Below are 19,962 nucleotides of genomic sequence, written 5' to 3' on the forward strand. Positions count from 1 at the left end.
GGAAAGTGTTTTCTATGCAAAAATTATGGTTATCTTTATAAAGGAAGACATGATTTATCTGCCTCCCTGAAAAGAGGAAGTGGGAGGGCATGAAGAAATGCTCTAAGCCTTAGAGTCGAAGGTAAGAATGATGAACAGAGTCATCTCTGCCTTTAGAAGACTGCAGATTATGCACATTTATGGAACTGTGACCTCCCTCCCTTCCATCCTTCAACAACCACTTACTAAATATATCTAGGTACCAAGCTCTAAGTTTTGTGTTGGAAACAAAGATAAATAGAATATATCCCTGTCCTCTAGGGAATAGAAAATGTAATGGGCGGTGAACACACAATACAGTGAACAGATTGTGTTCACTGAATTGTACACCTGAAATCTGTATAATTTTGTTAACCAGTGTCATCCCAATAAATTCAATAAAAAGGCGGGGGGGGGGTGATGTAATAGGGAAGGCAGTCATGCAAATAAATAATTACAGCTCTAAGTTAAGTGTTTGAGTAGAGATATGGGCTAAGTAGGAAAATAAGAAGGAAACATTTCCTTCACCTGGGAGGTATCAGAAAAAACATCCTACAGGAAGTGGCATTTAAGGGAAATCTTGACATTTGAGTTTAAGTTTTCTAGGCTGAGAAGGCACAGTGAAAACGAGACAGGCCAAGTTCAAAAGATGATGGCTAGAGGGGTCTAAAGGCAGGAGTTTACTGATCCTTATCCTCAAGGTAAAAACTGGAATGCAATGAAGTGTTCCACAAATCAAAATCCAGCAAATCTGCCATTTTTCTCCTAGACCAGTGTTTCTCAAAATTTCTTCTTAAGGCAGAAGATCATGATAAGGATCAGGTTAGGGATGGATTATAACCTAAAGTAACTTTCAGAGAACACAATATATCTGAAGTGTCATAAATTTTACTAGAAGCCCAGTGCACGATTAAATCATGAGCATGTAGGGTCCCCTAGGCCTAGCCTGCCATCAGAGCCATATTTGGGGGGGGGGGGGGGGGCTGTGACACATTCCACACATTTTGCAGGGGGGAATGAGGGGCGGGGGTGGGGAGAGGGCTGGACCCCAGACTCCTCCGTTCACACTGGCAGGACCCCAGACCCCACCACTGCCACCACTGCAGGCCTCACGAGCTCATTTGTGCCTGGCTGGTCCTCATTCCTTTCTCTCCAGTGTTGAATGTCTGAGCCATTGGCTGCTCCTAACCTTTTGGCTTGTTCCCTTAGTAATGATGCAATCTGAGCCTGTGGGCCAAGGGACCAAGAAGTACTCCATGCACTTCCTGGTGACTGGTCTTTGGTTGTTGTGGCTTTTATTATATAGATACAGGCCTTTTATTACATAGATACTTAAGCTGGGCTCAGTAAACTATGTCCACAGGCCAAATTCTGTACTCTGTCACCTACATTTGTGAATAAAATTTTATCATAACACAAGCACATTCATTCATTTACATATTGAATAGAGCTACTTTTGTACTTCAATTGCAGAATGAGTAGTTGTAACAAAGACTATCTGCCCATAAAACTTAACATATTTATGCCAAAACCAGTTTGGCTCAGTGGATAGAGCGGAGGCCTGCAGACTCAAGGGTCCCAGGTTCAGTTCCGGTCAAGGGCATGTACTTTGGTACATCCCCAGTGAGAGGTGTGCAGGAGGCAGCTGATGGATGTTTCTAACTCTTTATCCCTCTCTCTTCTTCTCTGTAAAAAATCAATAAAATATATATTTTTTAAAAAACTAACTTAACATACTTACCATTTGAGCCTTTAAGTAAGTTTAGAGCTATATATCAACATGAATAAATATCAGAAACATAGTATTGAGTTAAAAAAATGTTTCTATGTTATTAAGAATCATGTTAAATAAAGCTTTAAAAGATTCCAATTTACTGTTGTTTAGAGGTATGTGTACAGTATGAAAAGTAAAAAGACAGATTTACCAATAATAAATACCCAACTAAGGACAATATTTATCTCTTTGGAGGGAAAGAGGAATGTACACAAAGTGGAGTTTTAACTATTTGAAATGTTTTATTTCTAAAGCAAAGTGATAAATAAAAAAATGTTATTTTTTTTTTGTATGACTGATATATTTCATAATTTAAAAATTTTTAGTCGTACAAAAAATTACATAGAAAAAATTAGATGGAGTTGCTATGGGGCAGATTCTATTTCCCAGAAATGGTTACAATATCTTCCATCCCACATGCTCTTCTTAAAATCTTGCTGACACCCCTCCCATCGAGAGGTGGGGGTCTGTGTTCCTCTCCCTGAAACTGAGTGTGTTTTGGTCAAAAGAATATGGTACAGTGATACTAGGTGACTTTCAAAATGGGCCATAAATAGTGATACAGCTTACGCTTTATTGACTTGAAGAAGCCCAAAGTAGGCCCACAGAGAAAGACCATGTAAAAAATCTAGCCCTGCCAGAACCGATTTGGCTCAGTGGATAGATCGTTGGCCTGTGGACTGAGAGGCCCCAGGTTCAATTCCAGTCAAGGGCATGTGTCTTGGTTGCAGGCACAACCCCAGGAGTGGGTGTGCAGGAGGCAGCTGATCAATTTCTCTCTCCTCGATGTTTCTTTTTCTTTTTTTAAAATATATTTTATTGATTTTTTTACAGAGAGGAAGGGAGAGGGGCAGAGAGCTAGAAACATTGATGAGAGAGAAACATCAATTAGCTGCCTCCTGCACATTCCCCACAGGGGATGTGCCCGTAACCTAGGTACATGTCTGGAATCGAACCTGGGACCCTTCAGTCCGCAGGCTGATGATCTATCCATTGAGCCAAACCGGTTTTAGCTCATCGATGTTTCTAACTCTCTCTCTCCCTTCCTCTCTGTAAAAAAATCAATAAAATATATTTAAAAAAAGAAAGTAAAGAATCTAGCCCTGAGACTTTCAGGGAAGAGATGCCTAACTAGTTCTCAACTGCCCTGGTCCTGATTCTTCCAGTTTTACTTGTGTATGACTGCAATGGATTGACAGAGTCTGAGCTAAACCCAGGCTTTCCAATTGAATTATTTCAGAATTCCTGTCCCACTGTGAGTGATAAGAAAGTGATTGTTGTTATTTTAAACCTCTAAAATTTGTTTTACAGAGCAAGTTGTAACTGGAAGTTGAACCCTAAATTGAACCCATCATCAGAAGTTGAATCTAACTGTCTTCAGTGAAATATGAACTGAATTGATCCAAAGACCCTCAGAAAGGTTCAGCAATAGGAAGGACCAATCTCAGAAGGCAGAAGAAGTCATATGATTCAAAACCGTATTAAATTGTAAGTCTTTAATGAGAATCCCAAATTCCCAATCCTATCTGAGCCATCAAATATTCCAAAGAACCAGGGGCCCTAATAAGAAGGATTATTCTCAGAACCAGGTGAAGGGGGAAGCCTTCAGAGAAACAAAAGAGGGACAGCTGAAGGGTAAAAAAACACTGGCTAGAGAGGAAGGACACTGAGGATTTAAGCTCTTACACTGCCACTCATTGACTGCATGCCTTTGTCCAATCATTTTCTCATTTAAAAAGGTCAGACTAGAATGATTTCTAAAGTAGAAGTCCACAGTAAAAATCAGTGATTCTTTTAAAAAGAAAGAGGACATAAAAATATGACAGGTTTAAGTAATGAGCCACAATATGAAGAGCTTTTTAATCTATGGAAATTCTAATTTGCTTCTTATAATATGTAGTTCTTTTTTAAAAATAGCATTAGAGATTATAACAGAAAGCTTCCAGTTAAGGTACTTTAATGTTTCTCCTTCCCTCTCCCAGAGTCCAGTTAAAAGGGTGTGGGCTAAAAAGTTACAGAAAACTAATGGAATATGCATGAACCTAAGACTATAAAGCTGTTACATCTAGATCCAAAGCAACAAGAGGAGGGAGAGGTTTCCAGAACATGAAAGTGTGAGTCACGTAGAGCAGGCCACTTTAAGAGGAGTGAGTAGTGCTTTCCCAAAAAGGCAACAGACAACTGGAGGTAACCTTCCAGGGAGAAAGCCAGGGAAATAAATATACTGACCTCATTCTCTTCTCATCCTGCATTTTCCGTCCGTGCTTCCTCCCTGAGCCTGAAAGCACTGATCCCATGGATGTACTTCTTGCCCTGGACCCCAGGACAGAGAGCAGGTTGAATGTGGCCCTGAAGGAGCAAAAGGAAGACAATCAGCATAGAGGTGCCATTGAAAAGGTCATAATCATACCTTCAAATAGCATATTAAAATTCACTATTTTGATACATATACTAGTAAAAATTCTTTTTTAAAAAAATATATATTTTATTGATTTTTTACAGAGAGGAAGGGGGAGAGATAGAGTTAGAAACATCAATGAGAGAGAGTCATTGATCAGCTGCCCCTACCGGGGATATGCCCACAACCAAGGTACATGCCCTTGACCAGAATCGAACCCGGGACCTTTCAGTCCCCAAGCCGACGCTCTATCCATTGAGCCAAACCGGTTTCGGCAATATACTAGTAAAAATTCTTGTCTTCAGGACATGAGCTAAGAAAATGAGATATTCTGAGGTGGTTCTAGAATAATTAGTTCCACAGTCAATCTTTTCCTTTTCTGTTTTGCCCATTTTGACTTGAACACACATTGGATCAGAACTGGTGGCATAAACTTTGGTATTTGCTCTGCATCCATATAAATTTTTATTTTACTGTTCACGTCTAAGTTGTTTCAGCTATACATCTAGTTAAGAAGTCATGGTATGTTTAAACTGTCTGCTATTATGGTTTTTGACAGAGAACTTTTATCTTGTTTTTACAACTAGGAAGCTTTGAACTAAGCAGACACAACACTGTCATAGGGAAGGAGAGAAAGCCGTCGTTATAATATGTACCGTGTGGAGAAACACACAGTAGCCTCCCCTCTCCCCACCCAAAGGCTGCGTCATGAATAAGTCCCACCACATTGGGAAGGAGAAATCACCACCTGGAAGTGAGTACGGGAGATCTTGACCAGTTCTTCTTTCAGAACTTTTCTACTTCCTTTCAAAACTTTGGATTTATATTTCCATCTGTAAGATCTCTCTCCATTTCAAATGCAACACAGCTCAAATGGAAATCACTGCATTTTCCCAACTTGCTGCTTCTTCTAGTTCAGAGTATCACCATTTACCCAAGCCTTATTAAGTCTCCCAAATTAGAAACTTGGGAATTATTCTCAGCATTCTGTTTTCCTCATCCCTCATATCCACACATGCTGCAAGTATGATAGGCTTGATTTTCTAGAATTCTCTGAAATCTATCCTTTCTTTTACCTACTGCCACAGATTTCACCAAAACGGACTCAATTGCTTCTTCTCCAAGCTTTCTGACAACAATCCCCCTCCTTCTGGTCCCTTAGTTTTTCCCCAAGGCATCCTTCCACATTCCTCTGCTGTCTTTCCAAATGCAAATTTAATCACATCACTGGACTCCTTAAAAACCTTAGTTTCTCCCTGGGGCTCACAAAATAGACCGCTTTGAATGCTAATTTTCACACTCTGCCCTTTTCTATTTAGTCAACCTTCCTTGGATATGAAACCTCTTCCAACCTGTAAAAATGCATACCTTCTGTCGTTGCTGAAGCACTCTTCCCCTTTTTAGTATGCTTTAGATTCTAAATACTTTCCATAATAACAGCATGAATATAATGTGTGTATTACCAAGGGTCAGGCACTATGCTGAACACTTGACATTCATTATATGTTATAAGCGCCATTTTACATTGAGAACATTGAAGCAAATAATTTGTCCAAGATCATACTTGAAACAGCAAAACTGGAATTTACAATTCAGGTCCATCTCAATCCAGGAACTGAACATGTAAATGCTTCCCTTCTCCGTTCCAGTTGTACCCTTATCCTTAAAGCTCCCAGATCATTCTTGTCCCCTTTCTCTCACTTGTAATTGCTGTTTTAATCTGAACAAATATTGGATCATAACTGGTGGCATACACTTTAGTATTTGCTCTGCATCCGTATAAATAATTTTTTATTTTACTGTTCACATCCAAGCATACTGTTTAGTACTAAGTTATTCTTTAATAGCTTCATTATTCTAAGTCTTAGAATTGTAAATTCATTGTGAAGAGGGAGTTAAATTCTTAATATGCCTCCACAAGGGCATGGTATATCTTTTAATAGCAAATAACTATCTCCTATTGGGGCAGGAGATAAGTGTGCTTTACATACCTCCATCAAAGTATTTACACATGTAATGAATACTCAATATTTACTTTAATCAGGAGCAGACAAGAATAATTATATTTAGAGAATATAGATGAAGGTAAACTTTTCGTCAAGGACAGAGGCTATATAGTCTATTAAAAGGAATATACATATATTCCTTTTTTCCCCTGCTCCTTCTGTGTGGGGCTTGCTTGTTGTTGTTTTTGTTTTGTTTTGTTTTTAACACTACTGGTCTTCTCTGAACTTGGTCCCAGTTATATAAATACATATTTTTTCTACTTTCATATGCTCTCTTCTTTCTGAAGACATTATTTTCACTTTTTTTATAAAAAGCCCACAGGTTAGGGTACGCGGCGACGGGCCTATTTCTGAAGAGAATTTATTCCCAGAAAGATCTTAGGAGTCCTTTCTTCCGAGGTGTGTCGTTTCGCAGCCTTTGTTTTCCATGCAAGGCGCACCGAACAGAGGTGCACACACAGAACCGTCCGGTTCTGAGGAGTGGCCCTCCGGGAGATGACCCCCGCGCTCCTGTGGCCAGAGGCCCGGGGTGAGCGGCGCGCGCGGGCCAGGCGGGGCGACCCCAGTGGGGCCGAGGCCTGTGGGCCCGGGCCTGGGGCCACGCCACGGCTCCGCGCCGGTAACCCGCCGGAAATGGCTTTGGAGCGGAGGAAGCTCGGGCCTGGCGGCACCCGCGCGGGCGAAGCAGCGGGGTCCTCAGAGCGGCCAACCCCGCCAGGCCGCGTGGCGGGCGGCGCCCTAGAGAGCGCCATGGAACGGGCCCATTTCCTAATGTGCTTTTTTCTCTCAGAAATGTAGGCCGCGGCCGCCCGCTGGTCATACAACGGCACGCCAGATTCTTATTTTTTTGGTGTTTTTTTGTGTTTGTTTTTAAAAAAAAAAACAAAAAAAAACAGAACCGTACCCGGTACAACTGAGGAGTCGCTCGTCCCCAGTGTCCCGAAACAAGGACTCAAACTGCAACCATCGTGGAGGCCCTCGCAACCGCTCAAAATGCGAAGACTAGAGGGCGTGCCCAGAACCGAGGTGCAAGCGGAGGAGCAAGTAACGGCTTTGGGCAAGCCCGCCCCTCCGCCCCGCCTTCCCGCCCGCCCCCCGCCCAGTGAGCTGCCTCGCCACTTCCCCGGGCGCTTCCTCTTTAAGGCGGAGCCCGCTGTGGATCTCGCGAGACCCGCGTTGGCGCCGTGACCTCCATGTGGGAGCTGAAGCTCTATAAGTAAACACTCCGCGCGGCGCAGACGAGGTTTCTTCCTATTTGTGAGGCGCGGCTGTGAGCGGCGGCACCTCGGGGTCTAGTTCCGGTTTCCTTTCGTTCTCCGCTCTGCTCCTGTGGGTGCGCGATCTCCGATCGCGGCCGCCGATCGGGCCCAGGGTCTGGTCGGTGTTCCTCGCTCGCTCGTGCGCGCGCTCGCCCGCCCGCCCGCCCGCCCGCGGAGAGCCAGAGCCACCGGGAAGCGGCGGCGCAAGCCAGGCGGGGCGCGGCGCCCTCAGCGCAGGGGGAGACAAAGCGGAGCCAGTCCCCTTCCCCGGCGCGCCGAGATGTGGATCCAGGTCCGCACCATCGACGGCTCCCAGACGCGCACCATCGAGGACGTGTCTCGCAAAGCCACCATCGAGGAGCTGCGCGAGCGGGTTTGGGCGCTGTTCGACGTGCGGCCCGAATGCCAGCGCCTCTTTTTCCGGGGCAAGCAGGTGAGGCGCCCCCCCCCTCCCCCGATCCCCCCGCAGCCCTCGAGGAGCCCGAGGCGAGGGCAGCGGGGCGCCTCCAGGATGCGTGGCCTGGGCGCGGGTCGAAGGGTTGAGCCACGCGCGCAGAGCGCACACCCTGGCTCCATGGGGAGTGGGCAGCCCCGGGGGCCTCAAAAAAGTGCGGGCCTGGGCCCGCTGAGGAGGGTGCGCAGCCGGGTCCCCGCCGGCCCCGAGTGCAGGTGCGCCCGGCGGGGTGGGAATCGAGGGCGCCCAGAGCCCTGAGACCTCGCTGCCCTTTGCTGCGGGGCAGGGGCCGCAGGCACAGCCGCCCGGAGCGCGTGGGTTTCTGCGCTTCCCGCGCTCAACGAGGTCAGGGGCCCCCGGAGGGCGGGGAGAGCAGCGGGCCGTGGCGGCCATGCCACCACAGTGCAGGTGGGGAGGGCCGGAGGCACTGAGCCGGCTAACGGCTTTTCCGCGCTCCGGTTCGCAAATAAGAGGCGGAAACTTCTTACATACTGGGCACAAGAACCCTAGTTCTGCCTCCTCGTTGTGGAAGGGATTTGTAAACACGGGAGATTTGCAAGGTTTCCAGAACTTTGGATCCCCGTCCCTCACCTCCTTCTACAGTTGCAATCGATCTCTCTCTCGGGGAAGATTAGAGACCTGGGCTGAAGGGGAGCTATTGATGGAACCCAGGACCGGGATTCCACTGCCCAGTAGAGGCCCAAAAGGTTATTCCCAGAAAGGAAGGGAATATGAGAGACTGTTTTGCTTTTCTTGTCACCTTCTAAATAGTCTCCTCACCTGTTTTTTAACAGGGCAACTGGAGCACAGCTAGCGGTACATGTTTAAAGGCTGAAAGTGATCTTGGCGGTGAATGTATGTGTGGTCATCTCTGGTATAGTTTGTATGGTATATCCGTGCACTGGCCCATTGACGATTTTTCCTATTCCACAAGTCTCTCTTGGTCTATACCAGAGACACAGACACATCCTATTTTTTCTTGTCTCTTTATTTTTTTTATGTTAACCCACTGAAAAAGTTGGCATTCACCCGTTGATAGACCACAGTTTGGCTCTGATCCTGTGGTTTGAAATAAATGTAGCTCTCTTGGATTTGGTGGTAGCCGTTTTCCTACAACCACAAAGGACTTGAAAGGAATCTTTTTCTACCCCTGATATGCTTACCCTTCTAGATCTGCCCAGAAATTTCAGAGTAACAAGATTACACTCTGAGAGAAGAGTGAATCACGAGACTATTTTAATTTGTTTTAAAATAAATGTTATAGCTTCTTTGCTCTGTTCTTGCAGCCAGTTTATATTGATCCTTTAGTGTTTGACTTGTAATAAAAACGGGTGTTCAATTTAGTTCTAAACTTCGCTTTTGAAACACTTGTATAAAACACTATGTAGATTTATATTGCTATGCTGCCAGTGGCTGGTACCTTTTAATATTATGGTCAATGGTGAAAAGCATGTAATCAGGTTTTGTGAATTGTACTAGGGACAATAGTACATGAATGCCAGGGATTCTTTGGTGACTTCAACACTAGTGATGGAAATGAAGCATGAGAATGTACTCCTGGGCAAAGCCCCCATGCCAAACACGCTAAAAGAAAGTATGTACCTGGTTGCCTTGAGGAAAAGGTAGGGATTGGGTTAAATTCAGTTTAACACAATGGATTTCCCTCCAGTACACCAGGAAGCTGGTTCCAGGTTCAGGGAAGTGTTTGGGATAATAACCTTTTGTGCTTCTTTTCCCAGGACAGTTGATAAAGTAATTCTGATTTTTTTTTTTCCAGCTCAGTGATAAACCAATAGGGATAAGGAATGGACCTTTGATGCTCATTGAATTGGAGAAGGAAGACACTGCTCCAGCTGTGTTTGCTTCCTTATGAGCTTAAAAGTTGTCATGGCAGTGATTACTTATCTCCATCTTTCCTCTTTGGAGTTCACAGTGCACAGATAGGGTAGTATATCTGCCGTGGGCAACTACTGGATTGGTGTCACAGGACTGCCCTTATCTTGTAAAATGCCTTCATACTTACTAGAAGGAGGCACCCCTTTCTCAAGAGGCTTTACTGCCACATAGTGAAAAACGTTAAAAAACAAATTTACACCGTCTCTGGTGTAAATTCCCCTTTGTCTGTTATACCCTGCTGCTTTTACTCTTCGATGTATATCAGAATCACTTGTGGATATTTTATTATAGATGTTCAGCTCACTCCAGAATTGCAAGTAGTTGAATTTAACAAGATCCCACAGGGGAGTCTGATGAACACCGGAGTCTGAAAATGAAAGTTGAAGGACAGTCAATCTTCTATTAGTTTCTTACTATTCAAAGTATGGTCCCTGGGGTCAGCAGGGCCAGCAGCATTAACTTCACCCCGGGAACCTCACACCAGACCTAGCTACTGAGCCACCTGCGGCTCTTTGGTGCCTTGAGTGTGGCTTTACCACAAAATACCACCGCCTGGGTGAGTCTGTTTTGAAGAAGTGACTTTAGAAGAAGTTTAAGTTTAAAAAATTTGGCTCTCAAAAGAAATTTCAATAGTTGTACTGTTGATATTTACTCTGTTGATTAATGAGTTTGCCGATCACTGCCCTAGGTGATCTGTATGCAAATTAAAATTGAGAAGCTATGTAAAATTCACTCCGCTTTTGAGGGTCAAAATGGAGAATTAGCAATTCAGGGTTAAGTTCTGGTTAAAGTAGGGTAAACTCATTTGAGTATTCTCTTATGAGGGGTGGGGGTTGAGTTTGAAGCACCCTAGGGATTGGTGGGGTTTCGTTATTGCTGTTTTAAAGAAGTTGTGCCCTGGCTGGTTTGACTCAGTGGATAGAGTGTTGCACTGTGGACTGCAAGGTCCTGGGTTCGATTCCGGACAAGGACACATGCTTGGGTTGCAGGCTCGATCCCCAGTAGGGGCCTTGTAGGAGGCAACTGATCAATGATACTCTCCTTATTGATGTTTCTATCTCTCCCTCTCCTCTGAAATCAATAAAAATATATTTTTTTAAAAAGTTGCATTGGTGCATTTCTAAATCTTGTAAGAATCCAGAGCTTTTCCTACTTTGAAAAAATCCTCCTTTCATTCTTTCCCCTGAATAGATAACCTTAGTTATCTATAGTTACCACTTAGAGATAACCTCAGAGTAGATTGTAGATATGAGGTATGAACCAAAACTGTGAGTAGTAGTTGCCTTTTGCCTGTGGACTCTTCCTTTTTACACAGACTACAAAGTAAAAATGTTTGCCTATTTAAAGGTTGTGTTTGTGTGTTGCCTATTGCATATATTGCTAGAGGCCGATGCACGAAATTTGTGTGAGGGGCTTGGCCCTCGTGGCCCCAGCTGCCTCCACCAGCCCTTGCAGCCCCGGCTGGTCCTCACAGGGCCCTTGTAGCCCCAGCTTCGTCTGGAAGGTCATCCGGAAGAACGTCGGCTGTTCAGTCTAATTAACATACTTGCTCTTGATTATGTAGGATAAGTGAAAGGTACATGAAAGTTGTTAAATTAATGCCCTGCCTGCTTATCATTAGCTTCTTGGGAATGACTTTCCCACTGCCTTCTCAGTCACTGCCACTTGGTATTTGCTTCCTGGTTTTCCCTTGTATCACTGTTAACAATCCTTTGTTAATCCAGTAAAAATTCAAGAGTGCAGTCTGGCAAAACAAAATTCTAGGGCCATTCCTGCCTTTCTAGCATTATAAATGTCAGGCCTCCATCTTCTAGGAAAGCAATTCTGCTATGAGACATTGATGGACTTACAGTTATGTGCCTGAAATTCATAGGTGTTTGTAATTTCTAAGTGATCCAACCTTCCCACTCAGAGCATAGTTTAAGTGACAGGTAACTGTTAAATTTAGGAGAATTTCAGTACTTTTCCAGTAACAAATCATTCCAACATTCTTTACAACTCTTTACAGTGGCTTAGCTATGTGGAACTTGATGTGAAATAGATAACTGTTTTAGGAAAACTAGAAAGATAGCCATGAATTTGGGAAGGGAGTGGATAATATGGGTCAAAGTGGCTCTTATAGTAAGCATGAATAATTAGAAAGACGGTTACATTTTAATGTGAGCTTAACTTCTATTATAGGACCTCATACCTTGAATATGCTTAGTGCTTCACTCTGGCATTGCTTTTCCTTTTAAACCAAGTATCCATTGAAGCAGCTTGTATTTACTGACTTGGTAGAAACTAGTGAAAGGGGTTGAGTATGTAAGAATACCCTCATACTAACTGGTTTGGCTCCGTGGATAGAGCATCGGCCTGCAGTCTCAAAGGTCCCATGTTCAATTCTGGTCAAGGGCATGTACCTTGGTTGCAGGACATTCCCAGTAAGGGGTGTGCAGGAGGCAGCTGATCCGATGTTTCTAACGATCCCTCTTCCTTCCTCTCTGTTAAAAAAAAAAAAATAATAATAATAATAATAATAATAAACCAATACCTTCAAGGTCCCTCTTGCCTCAAATTTCAGTGGAAAAATGTTTATGGAAACACCTTGGATTTCCAGTATATCACTTAACAGCTCATCATTTTAAAGAATGCCCTACCAGTTAACTTGTACATTCTGTGCTATTGGATAGGTGTTTTTGTTTTCTATTTTAAACGCTTCCATTTTTTTTATTGTCATAATATGTAACAGTCGTATGTTCAACCAAATTGTGCTTTTTCAGTTGTTCCAGAATTATTTTGTTATGTTTTCTTTGGGGGGAGGGGATCTTGGAGAAGCGTCAGTGAAAGTGTGAATGTTTAGTTTTTTCCTACGTTGCATTTTTTAACCCAGGAGTTCTGGATTAGAGGGAGATCTTGTTTGTCTTTTAATAAGGTAAGCAATATTAACTTTGCCATCCTTATAAGGGCATATCTGCTTACTGACTTTTGGAAGACTCCTTACACTTACTTGGAATAAGCATATTAAATAACCCGTGAGATAGTGTCTTAATTTAATTTCCCCACTGGGGATTTTATGAATTTCTCAATCCCTTGTTCTACTTAAGAATTGTGAACACTTGTAATGTGCAGGATTGTGTGTTTCTGGACCACTTGAATTAAAATTAATCTAGTGCATTACTAAGTTTATCATTCAAGGGCAGACTTTTGTTCTTTGTTTGACTTCTTAAACATGGTCTTACAATAATGGAGTTGTAGATGGTGGAAGGTAATTACATAAAAGAGGGGGAAATGAACAATAATTAAATTGTTGATGTGCCTAGGGAAATGATAGTTCTAATCTTGAAGGAGTTTAGTTTTATTGTATCATAGTGAAATGGCCAGTAAATTTTACAAAGAAATAAATGGAGACTTGGTTTCTTAGGGCTTCCTACGGTAACAAAGTACCAAAACGTAGGTGGTCTAAAACCACAGAAATTTTTGTGTCCGTGTTCTGGAGACTATCCCTTTGAAATCAAGGCGTCCTTGCTTCTTTAAGCTTTTAGCTTTTAGTGTTTGCTACCGTAGCAATCTTAGATGTTCTTTGGCTTGCAGTAAATGCATCACTCCAGTCACATGGTTATTTCCTCCCGTGTGCTTTTGCACCTTCCTCTGGTGTGTCTTTCTATCCCAAGTTTCAACTTTGTGTTTACTTTCTTAAATCCTCACCAAGAAGATAGGTTTTTATTGATTTGAGAGAGGAAGACAGACAGACATTATTGTGAGAGAAACATCTATCGGTTGCCTCCTGCACATACCCCGAACAGAGATCAAATTAAAAACATGGTTATATATGTCCTGACCTAGGAATGGAACCCGCCACCTTTTGATATGGGGGACGACGCTCCAACCGAGCCACACTAGCCAGGGCCAAATTTCAATATTTTATAAGAATACCATGCCGAAACCGGTTTGGCTCAATGAGTAGAGCGGACTGAAGGGTCCCAGAATTGATTCCGGTCAAGGGCATGTACCTTGGTTGCGAGCACATCCCCAGTAGGGAGTGTGCAGGAGGCAGCTGAACCATGTTTCTCTTTCATCGATGTTTCTGACTCTATCCCTCTCTCTTCCTCTCTGTAAAAAAATAAATACTATATATATATATTTTTATTTTTTTCTTCTTCTTTTTTTTTTTTTTAAAGAATACCAATCACAATGAATTAGGACCCACCTATATGACCTAGTTTTAACTTGATTACTTCTGTAAAGACCATTTTGCCAAGTGTCACATTCTGAGTTAAATGGTATTAGGATATCAAATATTTGAATTGACACAATTCAGTGTATTATAGAGACCTTGCTAAAATATGGGTAAGTTACAGGATAATTTATTCAACCGGGAAGACATTTCATGATATAACTTACAAGCTTGAGGAATGGATGTGCCCTGGCCAGTGTGAATTAGTTGGTTTGAGTGTCATCCCCTATGCTTAAAGTTTCCATTCCCTGTGGTGGTGGTCTATTCGTGTCCCTGTGGGACATAACCAATCAGTTTTTCTCTCTCAAAGAAAGAAAGAAATGGATGTAATCAGAGAACTTTAGGCACGTGGAATAGCATGAGCATGTAGTTATTCCTGCTTGAATTGTTTATTTCTGCTTGATTTAAAAAAATTTAATGACAATCTTCGGAAAGATGAAATGGTTAATGTCTTTATGGACACAAGATCATAAAAAAAAGTCACTTTCATAAAACATTTCTCTTGCAGTGCATTCAGGCACTGTTCATTGAAATAAAATTTGGTGAGAAATCTAGATTTTTTTTTTTTCCTTCTTAGGTGATGGGGTCATAATAGCAATGATGTGTTGTTTTTTGTTTTAGTGGCTATCAGTGTACCCTATAGCTAATATGGAATGATTCTTATTTTATTGAAGTCCTGAGAAGATACTGACATCAGAGGCCATAAAGTAATAGGAATAGTTTCAGGATCTCTAAATTGCAATGCTATGTATTTTTAATAATTTGACTAAGACCTTTGGGTACCTAAAGATACAGAAAAATCAAGTTTTGAGGGAAGCATTTTAATCTTTTTCTATCTTTTGTTTCTAGTTGGAAGATGGATATACTTTATTTGACTATGATGTTGGACTGAATGATATAATTCAGCTACTAGCTCGCCCAGACTCTGATCTTCCTAGCACATCTAAACAGAGTGATATGCAGGCCAAACCCTGTTCTGATAATCCACCTAAAGTGAAGAAAGCATCAAGGGTGAGATCTTCCAGTCAGCTACCTACATCAGTTCGTGATTTGCTTATTGAGCCTGACATTGGAATATATAAGGTACGTTGTATTCAGAATTCTTATTAGTTGTGCCCTGGCCAGTGTGACTTAGAGGTTGCCCGTTTGATTCTAGGTCAGAGCACGAGCCTAGATTCGAGGCTCAATTCCTTGCGGGGGGGTGCTGGAGGCAGCAAATTGAAGTTTTACTCTCACATTGATGTTTCTCTTAAAGTCAGTTTTTAAACTTTTTAGCCTGACCAGCATGGCTTAGAGTTGAGTGTTGACCTATGAATCAGTAGGTCATGGTTCGATTCCCGTCAGGACACATGCCAGGTTGCTGGCTCAGTCCTCCAGTGAGGGGCATGCAGGAGTCAGCAGATCAATGATTCTTTCTCATCATTGATGTTTCTATCTCTTTCTCCTTCTCTCTTCCTCTCTGAAATCAATTAAAAGTGTGGTGTTTAAAAAAAAAATTTTTAGTAAAATAAAATAAGATAAAAAATGTTTTAAAAATTCTTGTTAATCTGTTCTCTTCAGGGTGTTGTGAATAAGTACATTGATTGCCATTTGAAAGTAAAGCTTGGGCTGTTAATACTTTTTAAAGTCTTTTAAAAACATAAAATATGCCAAAACCGGATTGGCTCAGTGGATAGAGTGTCGTCAGCCTGCGGACTGGAGGGTCCCGGGTTTGATTCCGGTCAAGGGCACCTTGGTTGCGGGCACATCCCCCATAGGGGGTGTACAAGAGGCAGCTGATCAATGATTCTCTCTCATTGATGTTTCTAACTCTCTATCTCTCTCTCTTCCTCTCTGTAAAAAGTCAATAAAATATATATTTTTTAAATGTAAAATATTAGGTAGAATTTAAAGTGTAATAAAGCAAATAACTGTGTAATTCCACCAAATTTAAGAAGTAGAATGATACCAGTTTCTTTTTAAAGCCTCTTATATGCCCCTACCAATAACAGATTTCTCTCTCAAAACAAGGTAAACTACTTATTCTGACTTTTACGATAATTTTCTTGTTTTTCTGTAGTGTTGTTAATATATATCTCTAAACAAAATGTTTTCTTTTGCTTGTATTTGGATTTTATATAATGGAATTCTACTTTTTCTCAACTTTGAGAAATTCTGCATAAAGCTTTATTTATTCACTTAAATATTTTTATTGATTTCAGAGAGGAAGAGAGAGATAGAAATATCAATGATGAGAGGGAGAGAGAGAGAATCATTGATACACACACACACACACACACACACACACACACACACATATACCCCACACTGGGGATCGAGCCCACAACTTGGGCATGTGCCCTTGACCAGAAAATGAAGCTAGAACCCTTCAGTCTACAGGCCAACACTCTATCCATTGAGCCAGATCAGCTAGGGCTAAAGCTTTATTTTTCACTTTTATATTATTTCATTTTATTTTATTAATTTGTCACAATATTATTAGCTATTTGAATTGTTTTCACTTTCAGTTGTTTTAAACAGTTCTGCTATGAACCTTCTATTTGTATCTTGGTGTGAGTGCTCAAGAATTTCTCAGGAATTTTTATCTAGAAATAGAAGTACTGGTTGTTCTCTCATAGGATATTGCCAAACTGCTCTCTACTGTATTCCATTGGTCTGTTTGCCTATCCCTGTGCCCATGCTGCTCTGAGTACCATAATGCTGTTTTGATATATCCAAATATAATTTCTTTTCAAAGGTGTCTTGGTTTTTGGCTTTTAACACTTGCATGTAAAAATTTTAGAATTAGCTTGTCAAAATTACAGAAAAATCTGGAAGGATTTTGATGGGGATTATATATAGATCAGCTTGGAATTGACATCTTTTCGATATTTATTCCTTCTTCTATCAACATGAACCGGTTTGGCTCAGTGAATAGAGTGTCGGCTTAAGACTGAAAGGTCCCAGGTTCAATTCCGGTCAAGGGCATGTACCTTGGTTGTGGGCACATCCCCAGTAGGAGGTGTGCAGGAGGCAGCTGATGTTTCTCTCCCATCAATGTTTCTAACTTTCTATCCCTCTCCCTTCCTCTCTGTAAAAAAATCAATAAAACATATATATTAAAAAAAAAAACTGGACAAGAAATTCTTTTAAAAAATAGAAATGGGAGACTTTTGCTTTTATAAATAATAATAACATTCTTTTTAAAAATCCTCAGAAAAAATGGATACTTTTTCCATTATTTTTTTTGTTTTTGTTTTTAAGAGCGAGTGAAGGGTAAGGAGGAAGAGGAAGGCAGAGAGAGAGAAAGAGAAACATCAATGTGAGAGTCACGTCGATGGGTTGCCTCACACAGGAGCCCTGATCAGGGCCCCTGGGTTTAAACCTGCAAACCCTACAACTGAGATATCAAACCAGTGACCCCAGTGACCCTTTGGTCCTAGGTCTGAAGCTCTAGCCACAGAACCATACCAGCCATGGCAAAACATGATAAAAACCATACCAATATTGCTAACATGTTCATATAAAGTCTAAGTTATGTTTAGCAAATAAAACCGACTATATATTAAAAGAACATAGTACGTTGACCATGTATACTTTGTCATGAAACAATATTTTTTTATTAGAAAGTGTTTGGGGTTTTTAGTTTTTTTTTAATAGACTACATTTTATTTTTAAATTTTTATTTATTTTAGAAATAGAAAGGAAAGGGAAGAGAAAAATCAATTTGTTGTTTCACTTATTTAGTTTTCATGGATTGATTCTTATATATGCCCTGACCATTTATCAAACCCACAAGCTTGGCACATAGGGACAACATTCTAACCAACACAGCTATCTGGCCAGGGCAATAGACTTAACATTTTAGTAAAAGGCGAAAGATTTATGCGATCTGAAGAGAAACAAGAGTATAGCATTTTAGAACGAGTGGGAAATTTAGTGGGAAATACAGAGATTTCTCACATACCCCTTGCCAAAACACATTCATAGCCTTCCTCATTACCAACATCCCCTATGTCAGTGGTACATTTGCTAGAATTGAAGTACCTACGTTGACACACCATCACCCACAGTCCATAGTTTGCATTAAAGTTGACTTCTTGGTGGTGTACATTTGGTGGCCTTGGACTTTTTCAGTTTTTAATTTCAAATGGATTACTAAACAAGTTATGACTAACATGAAAACAGGATACTGCCAAGAAAGCTTACATTATTCTCTTCTGAACTGTCTTCAAAACACAGGTTTTTCAGAAGAGTTTTAACCCTTTTCTTATAGGCATTTTGACCCATTCAAATGTAATGTTCAGAAACTTCACTTCTGAATTTAAAAGTATTTTTCCATACAGCTTATATGCATATCATGAGTGGGTAATTATACTTAACTAGTGGCCTGGTGCACAAAATTGTGCACATTAAAGGGGAATTAGAGGAAATATTTTTTTTAAAATATATATTTTATTGATTTTTTACAGAGAAAAAGGGAGAGAGCTAGAAAGTTAGAAACATCGATGAGAGTCATCGATCAGCCGCCTCTTGCACGCCCCCTACTGGGGATGTGCTCTCAACCAAGGTACATGCCCTTGACTGGAATCGAACCTGGGACCCTTCAGTCCGCAGGCCGATGGCTCTGTCCACTGAGCCAAACTGATTTTGGCTAGAGGAAATACTTTAATTCTACAGGCCCAATGCACAAAATTTGTGCATGTGTAGGGCCCCTGATTGGTGGATCAGGGCCGATCTATGGGGCAATTGTGGGGCAGTCCCTCCACTGGCACTTGCCTTGGCCAGCCTAGCGCCCCCATTTGCTGGCCCTATCCCCCACAGCTGTTGCTGGTTGCCTTTCTCTGCGGGATGACTAGCAGGGTGATTGGGGTGCTCCTTGGCACCCACCTTGTCTGGCCTGGAGCCTGTAGGCTGGTGGTAGCTCCTTCGTTGAGTGTCTGCTCCCTGGTGGTCAATGTGCATCATAGTGACCAGTCATTGCACCAGTTGTTCAGCCCTTAAGTTGATTTGCATATTAGGCTTTTATTATATAGGACTAGAAGCCTGATGCATGAAGATTCGTGCTAGAATAGGTTTTTCATATGCAAATTAAGTATTTCATTTGTACCTCATACTTTCCACTCCAGCCCAACCCCTTTCTGCTCAGGCCCTAGAGCCACCTCTTTCCTCTTTGGCCCCACCTTCCCACACTGCCCAGAGGCCCTGAGAGACGGGGACACACACACACACACACACACACACACACACACACACAACATGCCTGTGCTTGCAAATTAACTGCCATCTTTGTTTGGGTAATTTGCATATCACTCCTGATTGGCTGGTGGTGTAGTAGATACACGGTCAATTTGCATGTTTGTCTATTATTATGTAAGATTGCTATTTGCCCTTTCTCTGTAATAGAAATGTCAGAGACAAAAGTAAATTAATAAAATGTATATGAAAGTCCTCTTCCTGTCAGAGTCTGGGGCACGCCACCAGACCCAAAGTCACGTCCTCGCCATCCACATGCCTCAAAATCGCACAAAATCCAGAACTGGCCAGCCCCACCCCTGTCAAGCCAGGGTGGGGCGCATGGCCTCAGGTCCCCGGCCTGGCACAGAGCACGGCCTAAGGTCCTCCCTCAAGCCCCACCAGACAGAGGGGCACACCTTGAGGTACCCTGTCAAGTCCCGCTGGGCAAGGGGGCATGTCTTGAGGTCCTCCCATCAAGCCCTGCCAGGCAGGCAGGGGGCACAGCTTTAGGTCCCCTGCCCTGGTATTATGCAGCCTCAGGGCCCTAATGATGGCTAGTTTCAGCTCGTTATGGAAACCCAGCCTCTGCTATGCGTGCCACCATCTTGTGATTTGTTTGTTTGTTTATTTATTAAGATACATTTTATTGATTTTTCACAGAGAGAAAGGGAGAGGGATAGAGTTAGAAACATCGATCAGCTGCCTCCTGCACATCTCCCAGACA

At 42.1% G+C, this 19,962-nt stretch overlaps 1 protein-coding gene across 7 annotated transcripts in view; it reads left to right on the forward strand.

Annotated features, from left to right (window-relative positions):
• Positions 1 to 7,355: 7,355 nt before the first annotated feature.
• UHRF2 (ubiquitin like with PHD and ring finger domains 2) overlaps positions 7,356 to 19,962 on the forward strand; it is a 49,534-nt gene continuing 36,927 nt past the window's right edge. For 2 of the 7 annotated variants that reach the window (XM_036434026.2, XM_045580204.1), the window contains exons 1-2: positions 7,356 to 7,888; positions 14,871 to 15,104. In XM_036434026.2, coding sequence (XP_036289919.1) covers positions 7,736 to 7,888; positions 14,871 to 15,104 — 387 coding nt within the window. In that variant the 5' untranslated portion in view covers positions 7,356 to 7,735. The remainder of the gene's footprint in view (positions 7,889 to 14,870; positions 15,105 to 19,962) is intronic. The other 5 variants (XR_004987195.2, XM_036434023.2, XM_036434022.2 and 2 more) reach the window with 5 other exon arrangements.

This window comes from Pipistrellus kuhlii, unplaced genomic scaffold (assembly GCF_014108245.1).
Source record: "Pipistrellus kuhlii isolate mPipKuh1 unplaced genomic scaffold, mPipKuh1.p scaffold_m20_p_12, whole genome shotgun sequence".
In the NCBI taxonomy this organism is placed as follows: Eukaryota; Metazoa; Chordata; class Mammalia; order Chiroptera; family Vespertilionidae; genus Pipistrellus; species Pipistrellus kuhlii.